Source organism: Pantherophis guttatus, chromosome 5 (assembly GCF_059756535.1).
Source record: "Pantherophis guttatus breed Tessera chromosome 5, ASM5975653v1, whole genome shotgun sequence".
Taxonomy (NCBI): Eukaryota; Metazoa; Chordata; class Lepidosauria; order Squamata; family Colubridae; genus Pantherophis; species Pantherophis guttatus.
The window spans coordinates 8,084,037-8,096,362 of NC_142067.1; the positions used below are offsets into that span (position 1 = coordinate 8,084,037).

Genomic DNA, 12,326 nt, shown 5'->3' on the forward strand with positions numbered 1-12,326 from the left:
GAAGGAGAAGAGGGAGGGAGGAAGAGAGGAGAAGGGAGGGAGGGAGGGAGGGAGGAAGGGAGGAGCAGGGAGGGAGGAAGGGAGGAAGAGAGGAGAAGGGAGGGAGGGAGGAAGGGAGGAAGGAAGGGGAATGGAGGGAGGGAAGGAGGAGGGAGGGAGGGAGGGAGGGAAGGAAGGAAGGAAGGAGAAGGGAGGGAGGGAGGAAAGGAAGGGAGGGAGGGAGGAAAGGAAGGGAGGGAGGAAGGAAGGAGAAGGGAGGGAGGGAAGGAGAATGGAAGGAGGGAGGGAGGGAGGAAAGGAGGAGAAGGGAGGGAGGAAAGGGAGGAAGGGAGGAGAATGGAGGGAAGGAGGGTGGGAGGGAGGGAAGGAAGGAAGGAAGGAGAAGGGAGAGAGGAAAGGGAGGAAGGAAGGAGAAGGGAGGGAGGGAAGGAGAATGGAGGAAGGAAGGAAGGAAGGAAGGAAGGAAGGAAGGAAGGAAGGAAGGAAGGAAGGAAGGAAGGAAGGAAGGTGAATGTGACTGTTCTTTGCAATTTTGCCGTCATTATATTGTCCTGTTTTCTCATTTAAACATGCCATCTTTTATTTTAAACCCTTATTCCAGTGGTGAAATCCAATTTTTTTTATTACCAGTTCTGTGGGTATGGCTTGGTGGGCGTGGCAGGGGAAGGATGCGGCAAAATCTCCATTCCCACCCCACCCCAGGGGAAGGATATTGCAAAATCTCCATTCCCACCCCACTCTGGGGCCAGCCAGAGGTGGTATTTACCAGTTCTCTGAACTACTCAAAATTTCCGCTACCGGTTCACCGAACTGCTTAAAATTTCCGCTACCGGTTCGCCGAACTACTTAAAATTTCCGCTACCGGTTCTCCAGAACCTGTCAGAACCTGCTGGATTTCAACCCTGCCTTATTCTAAGAAGGGATCGTAAATTGCTCCGAGCCGTGTTGGATTGAAACAGCATCTGAGCCCCACCCAAATGAAGCAAATCAATAGCCCCCCTCCTGTGCTCCATCTCCTCTTAATCCTTCCTCCAAATATTCTGTGGCCCTGATCTTTATTTCTTCCATCTCTAGACTCCCCAGATGTGGCTGAATTATAATTCTCAGCAATCCTAGAATGCGAGGGATGCTGAGGATGGCAGATAAGCAATATCTGGAATGAGCCAGATTGCCTATTCTCTGTTTTGGGAGCATCTGTTTCCTCAGAAGATTTGGGGGTTGTTGTTTTTTTCCTTTCTTCTCTTGTCTTCTTCCATATTCAGTTTTCTTCCTTGCTGTCGCTCACGTCGAAAATTATGCTTCAAGTCATTCAATTGCCTGCAGCGGACATGCTTAAGGCAATCATGAAAGGGTACGCCCCAGGGAGAGGAAGAAATACCTTCACTTTCCAGGAAAATAGGTCCTGTGATGTTGGAAATATCACAGAAATGTTAGAATTAATGGGGATGTTGATCCTGAACTCTCTGTAGGCCTCTCCGAAGACTACGACCAAAAGCAAAAGAGAAATGAACAGGGAGCTGGTTTCAGCTCTGGGATAGGCAACTGCCTTCCGTAAAAATTAAATTTTATTTATGTTTCGTGGTCTTCCATGAAGTATCGATTGGCAGGAGAAAAGAGGCAACGCAGGGCATTAGTTCAACCCACCAAAAATTATCCGCTTATAAGAGAAAGTCTGGACAATGGAGTTTCTATACTGGAGGAAAATTTACTGTGCCTCAGCTCAGCTGAAGTGGAGCAGATCCCATTAAATTTGGGATGAAAGGCCACTAGGAAAATCTAGTGGATATATATTTTAATGTCTTTTTTTTTCAACAAAGAACAGGAGGTTTTCAACTTACGACTGTCACTGGGACCAGAATTCCATGGCTAAGCAAGACGGTTGTTAAACAAATCACACCAATTTTACAACGTCTTTGTTAATAATAATAATAATAATAATAATAATAATAATAATAATAATAATAATAATAACAACAACAACAACAACAACAACAACAACAACAACAACAACAACTGTCTGGTTGGGTTCTGCAACCCAACAAGACAGACACAGACTTCAGAGGATCATTAGAACTGCAGAAAAAACAATGGCTACCAACCTGCCTTCCATGGAGGACCTGTATACTTCACAAGTCAAAAAGAGGGCTGTGAAAATATTTACAGACCCCTCGCATCCTGGACATAAACTGTTTCAACTCCTACCCTCAAAACGACACTATATAGCACCGCACACCAAAACAACTAGACACAAGGACAGTTTTTTCCCGAACGCCATCACTCTGCTAAACAAATAATTCCCTCAACACTGTCAAACTATTCACTAAGTCTGCACTACTATTAATCTTCTCATCGTTCCTATCACCCATCTCCTCCCACTTATGACTGTATGACTGTCACCTTGTTGCTGGTATATCTCGTTTTTTCTACGCGTTTCACTTTTCTTCTTTATACTGTAACTGCTATTCTAATAGCAAATCCTTCATAAAAGTTATTGCATTACATTCTTGATTAAATTATCTTTCCATTGATATATTAATTTTATGGTACTATTCCAAAAAAAAAAAAAAGTGGTGTTATTAGCTAGTTTTAGAAAATACACTTTTCCCAAAAGGTTTCCACAATTTTGGCTACTACTCTTAAGTGGAGGATCTGGCTCCCCCAGTGACTTTGTGAGTGAGAAGCTACTGTATTTGGGAAGGTTGCAAATAGCAAATAGCACTTAGATTTATATACCACTTCACAGTGCTTTACAGCCCTCTCTAAGCGGTTTACAGAGTCAGCCTATTGCCCCCAACAATCCGGGTCCTCATTTTACCAACCTCGGAAGGATGGGAGGCTGAGTCAACCTTAAGCCTGGTGAGGATCGAACTGCCAAATTGCTGGCAGCCAGCAGTCAGCAGAAGTAGCCTGCAGTACCGCATTCTAACCACTGCCAAGCCCCAGGGGCTGGATCTGGCCCGGGAGGGGGGGCTTAGATCTGGCCCATAGACCTGCCCTGGAAATAGTGAAGGACCAGCCCGCAGTGTCTCTGCCAGTGAAAATGGAGCTTGGGGAGGCCGCATGTGGCCCTCCCAAGCTCCGTTTTCACTGGCAGAGGGCTGCAGTAGGGCTGTCGTGGCCAAAAACGGAGCCCAGGAGGGCCTTCATGGCCGAAAACGGAGCCCCAATGAGTGACAGCAAGATGGCCACACCCATCCTGGCCATGCCCCCCTCCCGGCCCCATGAGGTCACAACACAACCCCTGATGCGGTCTTCAATGAAATCGAGTTCAAAGCGTAGGGTTGCCAGGTGTCCACTATTTGAGCGGACAGTCCACTTTTTTCACATTATGTTCACTATTTTTTTTCACAAAATAGTGGACATTTTTTTTATTCAAAAATACCATTTATGATGAAATGGTACGTAATCTAAAGCTGTACAGTCTAAGAGAATAAGGATAGGAGAATCGCGTTTTGTCTTTTTTTTCATGTTAGAATGAGACAAAGATCGAATATCCATTGAACTCGATTCTCCGAAAAAATTAATGATGAGATTAAAATAAAAATATATTATAAAATTATGTACAGTTCACATTTTAAAAATGTATTGTAGCTTGTGTCGACTGACCTAAAATGGCGTGTTAAAATGTTTGTAAGAAAATATATAATTTAATTGTAAATTTTTTTTAATTTTTTTACAACTTAACCCCCTCCCCCCGCTTGTCCGCTATTTTTTGGAAGCAGACCTGGCAACCCTATTTAACACCCCTGCATTAGACCAAACAGGCTGTTCTATTACATTTTGTGCAATTAAGCAATAAGATCATAACAGAAACAGAACAATTATGAAATAGGTTAGGCACAAAAAAGTATGCCTTTTCTATTAATTCTCTGTTGTCCAGCAGCAACATCTTTTAAGTGGAATTATTATTGGAGTGGTTTGTGTCGTAAATCTCTATCCAAACTTTTTCTTTGCAGTGATTGATAGATAGGCATACTCCTGCCCCTTGTACGTTTTACTAAAACACTGCACAAAAAGAAGGATACAAATGCACAACATGAAAACCTCATCCAGTCTGCTATTTGGGGGGCAGGGAGGGGGAGCTCTATCAATACCCAGAAAGCCACCCGTAAAATACTGTGAAGTGAGGAATTTCTCCTAAGGATTGTTAATTGATGATGGTTTGCTGAAGGACATTAGCAGCTGCCTCGCTGCTTCATTACACATTGAGGAAAAGTTATAATTTAGCTGATCTTAAGAGTTTTTCTCCCTCGTAGCTCTAGCCAACCTTTTAGACATGAGCCCATCTGCTTCTTGAACCGCAAAATTAAATGAACACTGATAAATATAGGCCAATACATTGAATTGAGGGTTAGAGAGAAAGGGGAAGACAGAATCTACGTTAAAAAAAAGAAGAATCTCAGTGAATTTTTTTTTTATTTGGTTGGTTCTAGAAAGGACCAGAAATAATCTGAAATGATCAGATTATTTTATAACATGGGAATTATTTTACAAATGGTTAAATGACAGATATTGAGGTTAGAGGAGTGGAATTGGATGAAATATGGTCTACATGAGAAAGAAAAACAGATGAGCTATTATTTTGATGCTTATATAATCGATATTTTGATGGAAGATAGTATATGTTGTAAAGATGATTGATATTATTGCATATTTGTTTATACATTACCGTATATTTGTTTGTTTATGTGTGTGTGTGTGTGTGTATGTATATATATATATATATGTATGTATGTATGTATGTATGTATGTATATATATATATGTATGTATGTATGTATGTATGTATATACACACACACACACACACACACATACATATACATATACATACATACATATATATGTAAAGAAAGAAGCAGACATCCTGCGAGCTCCAGAACTTAAAATTTTAAAATAATTAAAATTTTATTTTACTAAGCTTTTGTCAGCCATCTGCTGACATTGTCAGAGTATAAAACTACCATTAAAGAGATCTTTGCCTTTATATGCCATTAATCAATTTGGCCATTGTAATAGACCCTTCCAGCTGTCTCTCACTTGTAATTAGCTGAATTGTTTTTGCTGTTGTCATGCTGGATGATGGAGGCTTAATTTCTACTGTTTCCTCCCTCCTAGCTTGCTTATCAATGGGGGATGATGTTAGCCTGTCAACTATTGCAATTTGCTGCCTTGTCCGTGACCTTGTAGTCGGCCAGGTTCGTTTTTCATTAATCCTATATGTTACAGTTTGAGACAGCCCAGCCGGGTTGCTCTGTGTTTGGTCAGGACTAACTATGCCTTCACAAGCTGAGTCTGCATGCTCAGAGGTGGGGGGTGGGTGCCTTTGGTCCCTGCTCACTGATGGAAAGCCGTCTCTGCTCATCCTGCAGGGTCTTTCCTGGTGTCTCAAAGCCCGGTAGGCTGGTGACAGTTCGATATGCCTGTTGATGGAATTGTTATTGGAGAACCAGGCTTCTTTTAGTAGGCGTCCTCCTTTAGTCCTATCATGGGCAATAACCTCAGCTTCTTGAAAATCAAATTACTAATATACCTGGAACTCATATTTTTAGAATAGTTTGTAATACATATACATACATACATACATACATACATACATACATCTCTATCTCTATCTCTATCTCTATCTCTATCTCTATCTCTGTCTATCTATCTATCTATATATGATTATAGTGACGATGATGAAATGGAATGTATGATATAAAACAATAAAAAGTATTTCAAAAAAAGGAAGGAAAAAATGACCAAGTCAATCACTGCAGTTGTGAAGTAAGCGACATGGTTGTTAAGTGAATCTGGCTTCCCCATTGCTGGTCAGAAGGTCACAAAAGGTGATCACGTGACACCCGGACACTGTAACCATCATAAATATGAGTCAGTTGCTGAGTTTTGGTCATGTGGCCATGGGAATGCTACAACAACCGTAAGTTGAAAAACGGCCATAAGTCTCTTTTTTTAAGTGCCATTGTAACTTCGAACTGTCACCACATGAACTGTTGTAAGTCGAGGACTACTGTCATGCCTCCGTCGGAGCCTGAATCGGCGGAGGAAGATGAGCCAGAACTGGAGCCAATGGACATCGAGGGGGTGGCTTCGTTGGCTTCGGAGGAAAATGAGGAGGAGCAGGCCGAGTTATGGCAGGATTGGGACAGCTTGTAGCAGGGGTGAAATGCTCCCGGTTTGGACCGGATCGCCCGATCCAGTAGCGATGGAGGTGGGTGGTTCGGAGAACCGGTAGCAAAAATCCCTGCCCTCCTCCCCATTGCCCAGCTGAGCCGTGCAATCATCAGAGGCTTTTTTTTTTTAATTTTTAAAAGCATTTTTTCTACAACCTCTTTGGCCGAAAAAATGCTTTTAAAAGTAAAAAAAAAATGCCTCTGATGATCGCTCGGCTCAGCTGGGATCATCAGAAGCTTTTAAAAGCATTTTTTCTACAACCTCTTCGGACAAAAAAAGAAAACATGTTTTTAAAAGGAAAGAAAGCCTCTGCCGATCAGGCAAGTCAGCTGGGATCATCAGAGGTTTAAAAAAAAAAACAGCTTCTACTGATCAGGCAAGTCAGCTGGGATCATCAGAGGCTTTAAAAGCATTTTTTTACAACCTCTTCAGGTTGGAAAAACCAGAAAAAATGGTTTTAAAAGTAAAAAAAAAAAAAGTTGGCCACGCCCACTCAGTCATATTACACCCACCACCAAGCCACACCCACAGAACCGGTAGTAACAAATTTTACATTTCACCACTGGCTTGTAGGCAGGGAGGAAGGTGGGCAGGATGACCAAGAGAGGCTAAGCAGTGAACATGAGAGACAGAGCTCAGGCGATGAGCAAGGACCACCCCCTCCTGATCCTCAAGCACGGAGAGTGGAGAGAAGGCGAGAACAGTGCAGGCTGACCCAACTACTCGGGAGGAGAGCGCCTAGTCCCTCTTTCCAAGGCATACCTGGGGTCTGAGACTTAAGGAGACATTGTGGGGAGAGGCATTTGTTGGGAACAAACGCTGAATTCCTGGAGTGTTGAGTGCCGTTGCCAACGTTTGATTTCCTGAATTTCCTGCTTTCTTCCTGGCTTCCTGGATTAATTGCCTTGCTCCTTTGCTTCCTGGACTCATTGACTTGCCCTGCTGGATTTCTTGCTTTGCAGCCGTTGTGCTCACAGCATTGGGCTGGACTACTTTTGCAGCCAGAGGCTGCTGGAGGTGTGTGTGTGTGTGTGTGTCATCACTTTGCTCTGGGACTTGCCAGAAACGTGGGAGCGTTTGGGGAAATTTGGAGCAATAAAGGGACGGTTTGAACTGCCAGCTGCCTGTTTTGCCTCTGTGCCATGCCCCAGGTCATCACAACTACCTGGTACAACCCCAAAGTTGAATCAATGCAACATAACCACCAATGCAATCACATGCACGTTAATAATATGGCATTATTTGTTTCTAGAAGGCGGTGGACTTTCCTGTAGCCTATTTTATAAATGTTTTTGTTGTGTTGGAGAGTGAACAAAGGGCACTAACGCTAGGAGATTATACTAAAGTTGCAGATTTTGAGATTGTACAAAGAGATGCAAACCCCCCAAATTATCAAATGTGGAAGGAGCCATTGCTAAATTGAGGGAGGGCTTGTTCAGGGGTGGGTTCTAATTTTTTTTACTACTTGTTCTGTGGGCGTGGCTTATTTTGTGGGCGTGGCTTGGTAGGGGTAATGTGACTGGATGGGCATGGCCAACTTTTTTTTTTTTACTTTTAAAAGCATTTTTTCTACAACCTTAAGAGGTTGCAGAATAAAAATGCTTTTAAAAGCCTCTGACGATCAGGCAACTCAGCTGGGATCGCCAGAGGCTTTTAAAAGCATTTCGTTTCTTACAACCTCTTCGGCCGAAGAGGTTGTAGAAAAAATGCTTTTAACAGCCTCTGACGATCCCAGCTGAGCCGCGCAATCATCAGAGCCTTTTTTTTTTACTTTTAAAAGCATTTTTTCGGCTGAAGAGATTGTAGAAAAAATGCTTTTAAAAGTTTTTTTAAAAAGCCTCTGATGAGGTGGGTGGGGTAAGCGAGTGGCGACCAGGCCGGGGACTGGTTCGGAGGCGTGGCCAGCCAATGTTATTACCGGTTCTCCGAATTATTACAAATTTTTACTACCGGTTCTTGTGAACCGGTGCAAACCAGGAGCAACCCAACACTGGGCTTGTTACTGACTTCTTAACAGATATTCTTTCCTCTGAAATTAAATTAAAAATTAGGATTTGGCCAGACCTCAGGCATTTAGTAGGGACGCGGAGGCTCAGTGGCTAAGATGCTGAGCTTGTTGATTGAAAGGTCAGCAGTTCAGCGGTTCGAATCCCTAGTGCCGCGTAATGGGGTGAGCTCCCGTTCCTTGTCCCAGCTTCTGCCAACCTAGCAGTTCGAAAGCACGTTAAAAAATGCAAGTAGAAAAATAGGGACCACCTTTGGTGGGAAGGTAACAGCGTTCTGTGTGCCTTTGCCAGCCACAAGACCACAGAGACGTCTTCAGACAACGCTGGCTCTTCGGCTTTGACATGGAGATGAGCACCGCCCCCTAGAGTTGGGAACGACTTGCACATATGTGCGAGGGGAACCTTTACCTTTACCGCCATTTAATATTTGGAGGGCAACCAGCCAGAGGTCAGGCAATGATTAAGTGGTTTGGCAGAAGTTCCCTACCTACTAACTTAACCCCACAGAAAAACCACAATGAAAAAACACAAGAATTTTTTTTTTTAACTTACATAAGGGATGGTGTCCAACGTATCTGTATTGACAATAATAGGAGCAGGACTGGCCTGGGAAAGAGAGAGAGAGAGAGAATAACAAGTTTACAGAACTGATAAACTATCTACATCAAAAGCTGTTTAATGCCTCCATCACACAACGGTTGATAACATGATTTGAATGTCACAGAGGAGAAAAAAAGCATCCCGTAGCAAATCAATAATGCACACTCTTTATACAGAGCAACAGAAAAAAAAAATCAAATTTGCATTTTGGTGGTGAGCTATACAGCTTACATGTTCTAAAAACCTGAGAGTAATGCACAACATCATTAAATCATTATATCTGAATGTTTTTTTTTTCTTTTGATCTTTTCTTTTTGTTTGGGGCGAAAGGGTAATTTGGAGGTTGGCTAGTGGCATAAGAAGTTGAAATCAAATTCCATAATAAACCGAGGGCCACAGAGTTTAATTTTGGAGAAGATTTATATGTTACTAACTAATAACCCGGCCTTGCCTGAGTATTTATTTATCCCAATCCTGTAGTAGACAGGAAGAGCAACTTCACCCTGAGCCCTGATTTCAGCGACAATTAAATTAGTTAAAAATGTTTTCCCTGTGCCCCCAGAAGCGTCAAGTAAAATGATACTACCTTGTTGTTTTGCTAGCTGATCCATGATCATTTGGTATGCTTTTTTCTGATCTTGGTTTTATTGATCATGGTTATACATTTGTCCTCAAGAATAATCAAAGCCTTGTTGAAAATGTCCGGACTAAACATAATTTCTAATGTTGGATTTTCCCCCTTACCAGAGGGAGCCGCCTTGTGGAGTACTGTGAAGCCATTACCATGGCAACTCCACTGTGCTGCACAGTAGAAGCCATTTTAAGGCAGTACAGTAGAAGCCATTTTAAGGCACAACAGGTTGTATCTTAACAGAACACATACCCCGAGGGGTGTTAGGTGTCAGCATTCCAGAAAAACCCCAACTCCAAGAAAAACCCTGAAGCAAGCATCTTTCATATTAGGCTGGAAGCTTCCATGCTGCCATTAGGGGTGTCTTACCCCCACAGTATTTCTTTCCAGAGAGTAAGTCATCTGTGTACCAAGTTTGGTTGAAATTGCTCGAGGCGTTCCAGAGTTATGCTGGAACACAGGCACACAAAGCAATTTTTATATATTTATATGTTATGTTATGTTATTTCAGCCTAAGTAGTGGACACCAGAGCAACGGTACAATACATCATGCAAAATATGAATGAATACAGTACATTAGAGGCAACCATTTTACACGTTCAACATCAATTTTCGCCAACGTCAATCTCTGAAGATATTCTGAAATAGTTGAGGTTTTATGAGTCCGCCTTAGGCATGAAAGCCAGCTGGGTGATTTTGGGACAATCACCAGGAGACAGTGAGTTCTAGTCCCACCTTAAGCATGAAAGCCAGCTGGGTGACTTTGGGCCAGGCCCTCTCTCTCAGACCAACATACCTCACAGGGTTGATGCTGTGGGCAAAATAGGAGAAGGAAGGAGTATTATGTGTCTTCTCCATCTTGAGTTATAGATAAAAATAATAACGTGGGGATATAAATAAATAAATAAATACATTTCTCAAATGGGCTTCCCAAATCTTCACTTGGAAAGTGCCCGAATCAACACAGAATCCTTGCAGGTTCATCCACCATATGCTTCTCATTCTGCTTCTTTAGCATTTTAATTCCCTGACCTCCTTTCTCTTCTCCTTCTTTTCTATCCAAAACGCTCTGCAGTTTATTAGTTCATTTCCACACACAGCCCCTTACATTTTTCCAAGCGTCCTACACACCATTTAGATAACCTGACTAAACATGAGTTTCCTTCTGGCGAATCTTGTTCTCCCTTGGGTTTAATCGGGTTGCTTAGTACCCCGCTGCTAAGACAAATGACAGCTGCCATGACAGATTGCCACCAGATCAATTGGGACAAGCAAACACATCGTCCCCCTTTTTAAAAAAAATGGGAGATTAGTTGCTCCTGAGTTGTTTGAGGGAAGAAAAAGCTTATAACAACAACAACAAAAACAACAAACACCCCCTCTTTTGTCCCGAAGGCAGGGGTGAAATCCAGCAGGTTCTGACAGGTTCTGGAGAACCGGTAGCGGAAATTTTGAGTAGTTCAGAGAACCGGCAAATACCACCTCTGGCTGGCCCCAGAGTGGGGAGAGAATGGAGATTTTGCAGTATCCTTCCCCCAGAAGTGTGGGAAGGAATGGGGATTTGGCAGTATCCTTCCCCTGAAGTGGGGTGGGAATGGAGATTTTGCAGTATCCTTCCCCCAGGAGTAGGGAGGGAATGGGGATTTTGCAGTATCCTTCCCCTGCCACGCCCACCAAGCCAGGCCCACCATGCCCACCAAGCCCGAAGGTGCTTTTTCTGGAGGCAACTGGACTTCCTTGTTTTTTCTTATTGAAGATGTTTCACTTCTCATTCAAGAAGCTTCTTCAGCTCTGACCGGATGGTGGGGAATGGAAGGAGAAAAAGAAAAAACAAGAAAGTACAGATAAACCTCCAAGTGCTTCAAGGACCCTCTAAAAGGATGCAAATGACCAGCTGTCTGCAAGGAATATAAATCCTTCCATTCCCCACCATCCCGTCAGAGCTGACGGATGACAAGCGAAATGTCTTCAATTGGAAAAAACAAGAAAGTCCAGTTGCCTCCAGAAAAAGCCCTTTTGGGACAACCATGAGCAGGATGACCGAGCATCTGAAATCTGATCACATGACCACAGAGATGCTGCAATGGTCGTAAGTGTGGAAAAACGGTGATAAGTCGCTTTTTTTCAGGGCTGTTATAACTTTGAATGATTACTAAATGAACGGTTGTAAATTGAGGATTACCTGTAGTTTGATTTGTACTTCAGTTTCTCCAATAAAGAAACTATCATTCATTCTCCCAAAGGTGCTTTTTACAAGAGGCCACTGGACTTTCTGGTTTTTCTTTGAAGACCTTTCGCTTCTCATCCAAGAAGCTTCTTCAGCTCTGACGGGACGGTGGGGAAGATGGTCGGTTCAGTCAGAACTGAAGAAACTTCTTGGATGAGAAGCGAAACGTCTTCAAAAGAAAACAACAACAACAAGAAAGTCCAAATGTAAACCGGTAGGGAAGGTAAGTAAACTCCACCTCTGCCCCCAGTTCTGGTGAAGAAAAAACCCTGGCCCAACCATGATTTAAAAGCAAAGAAAAACAATTCAAACCTTTATTGTCAATGCACAACGTGTATACAATGAAATTGAATGAGCCTCCTTGGTGCAGCCCACCCAAGAAGACAGAACACATACATCTCAATAAATCAATCAATAAAATAAAATAAATAAAAAAAATATTTATTTATTATTATTTATTTATTTATTTTATTTCTATACCGCCCTTCTCCCGAAGGACTCAGGGCGGTGTACAGCCTGATTAAAAGCACAAAGACAGACAAAATTTAAAAATAATTAAAATTATTAGATAATTGGCTCAATTATAAACCCCCCCAAATTTAAAATCCCATATTTAAAACCAATTAAAATCTTTACATTGCTAGCCCAGCTTGGCGGAACAACAAGGTTTTGAGGGCACAGCAAAAT

The 12,326-nt window shown here is 42.5% G+C and overlaps 1 protein-coding gene across 26 annotated transcripts in view; it reads right to left on the minus strand.

Moving 5' to 3' along the window:
- Positions 1-12,326, minus strand: part of DLG2 (discs large MAGUK scaffold protein 2) — a 1,136,581-nt gene that overhangs the window by 314,438 nt on the left and 809,817 nt on the right. For all 26 annotated transcript variants that reach the window (XM_087895794.1, XM_087895787.1, XM_087895810.1 and 23 more), the window contains one exon: positions 8,734-8,787. In XM_087895794.1, the coding sequence (XP_087751920.1) occupies positions 8,734-8,787 (54 nt within the window). The remainder of the gene's footprint in view (positions 1-8,733; positions 8,788-12,326) is intronic.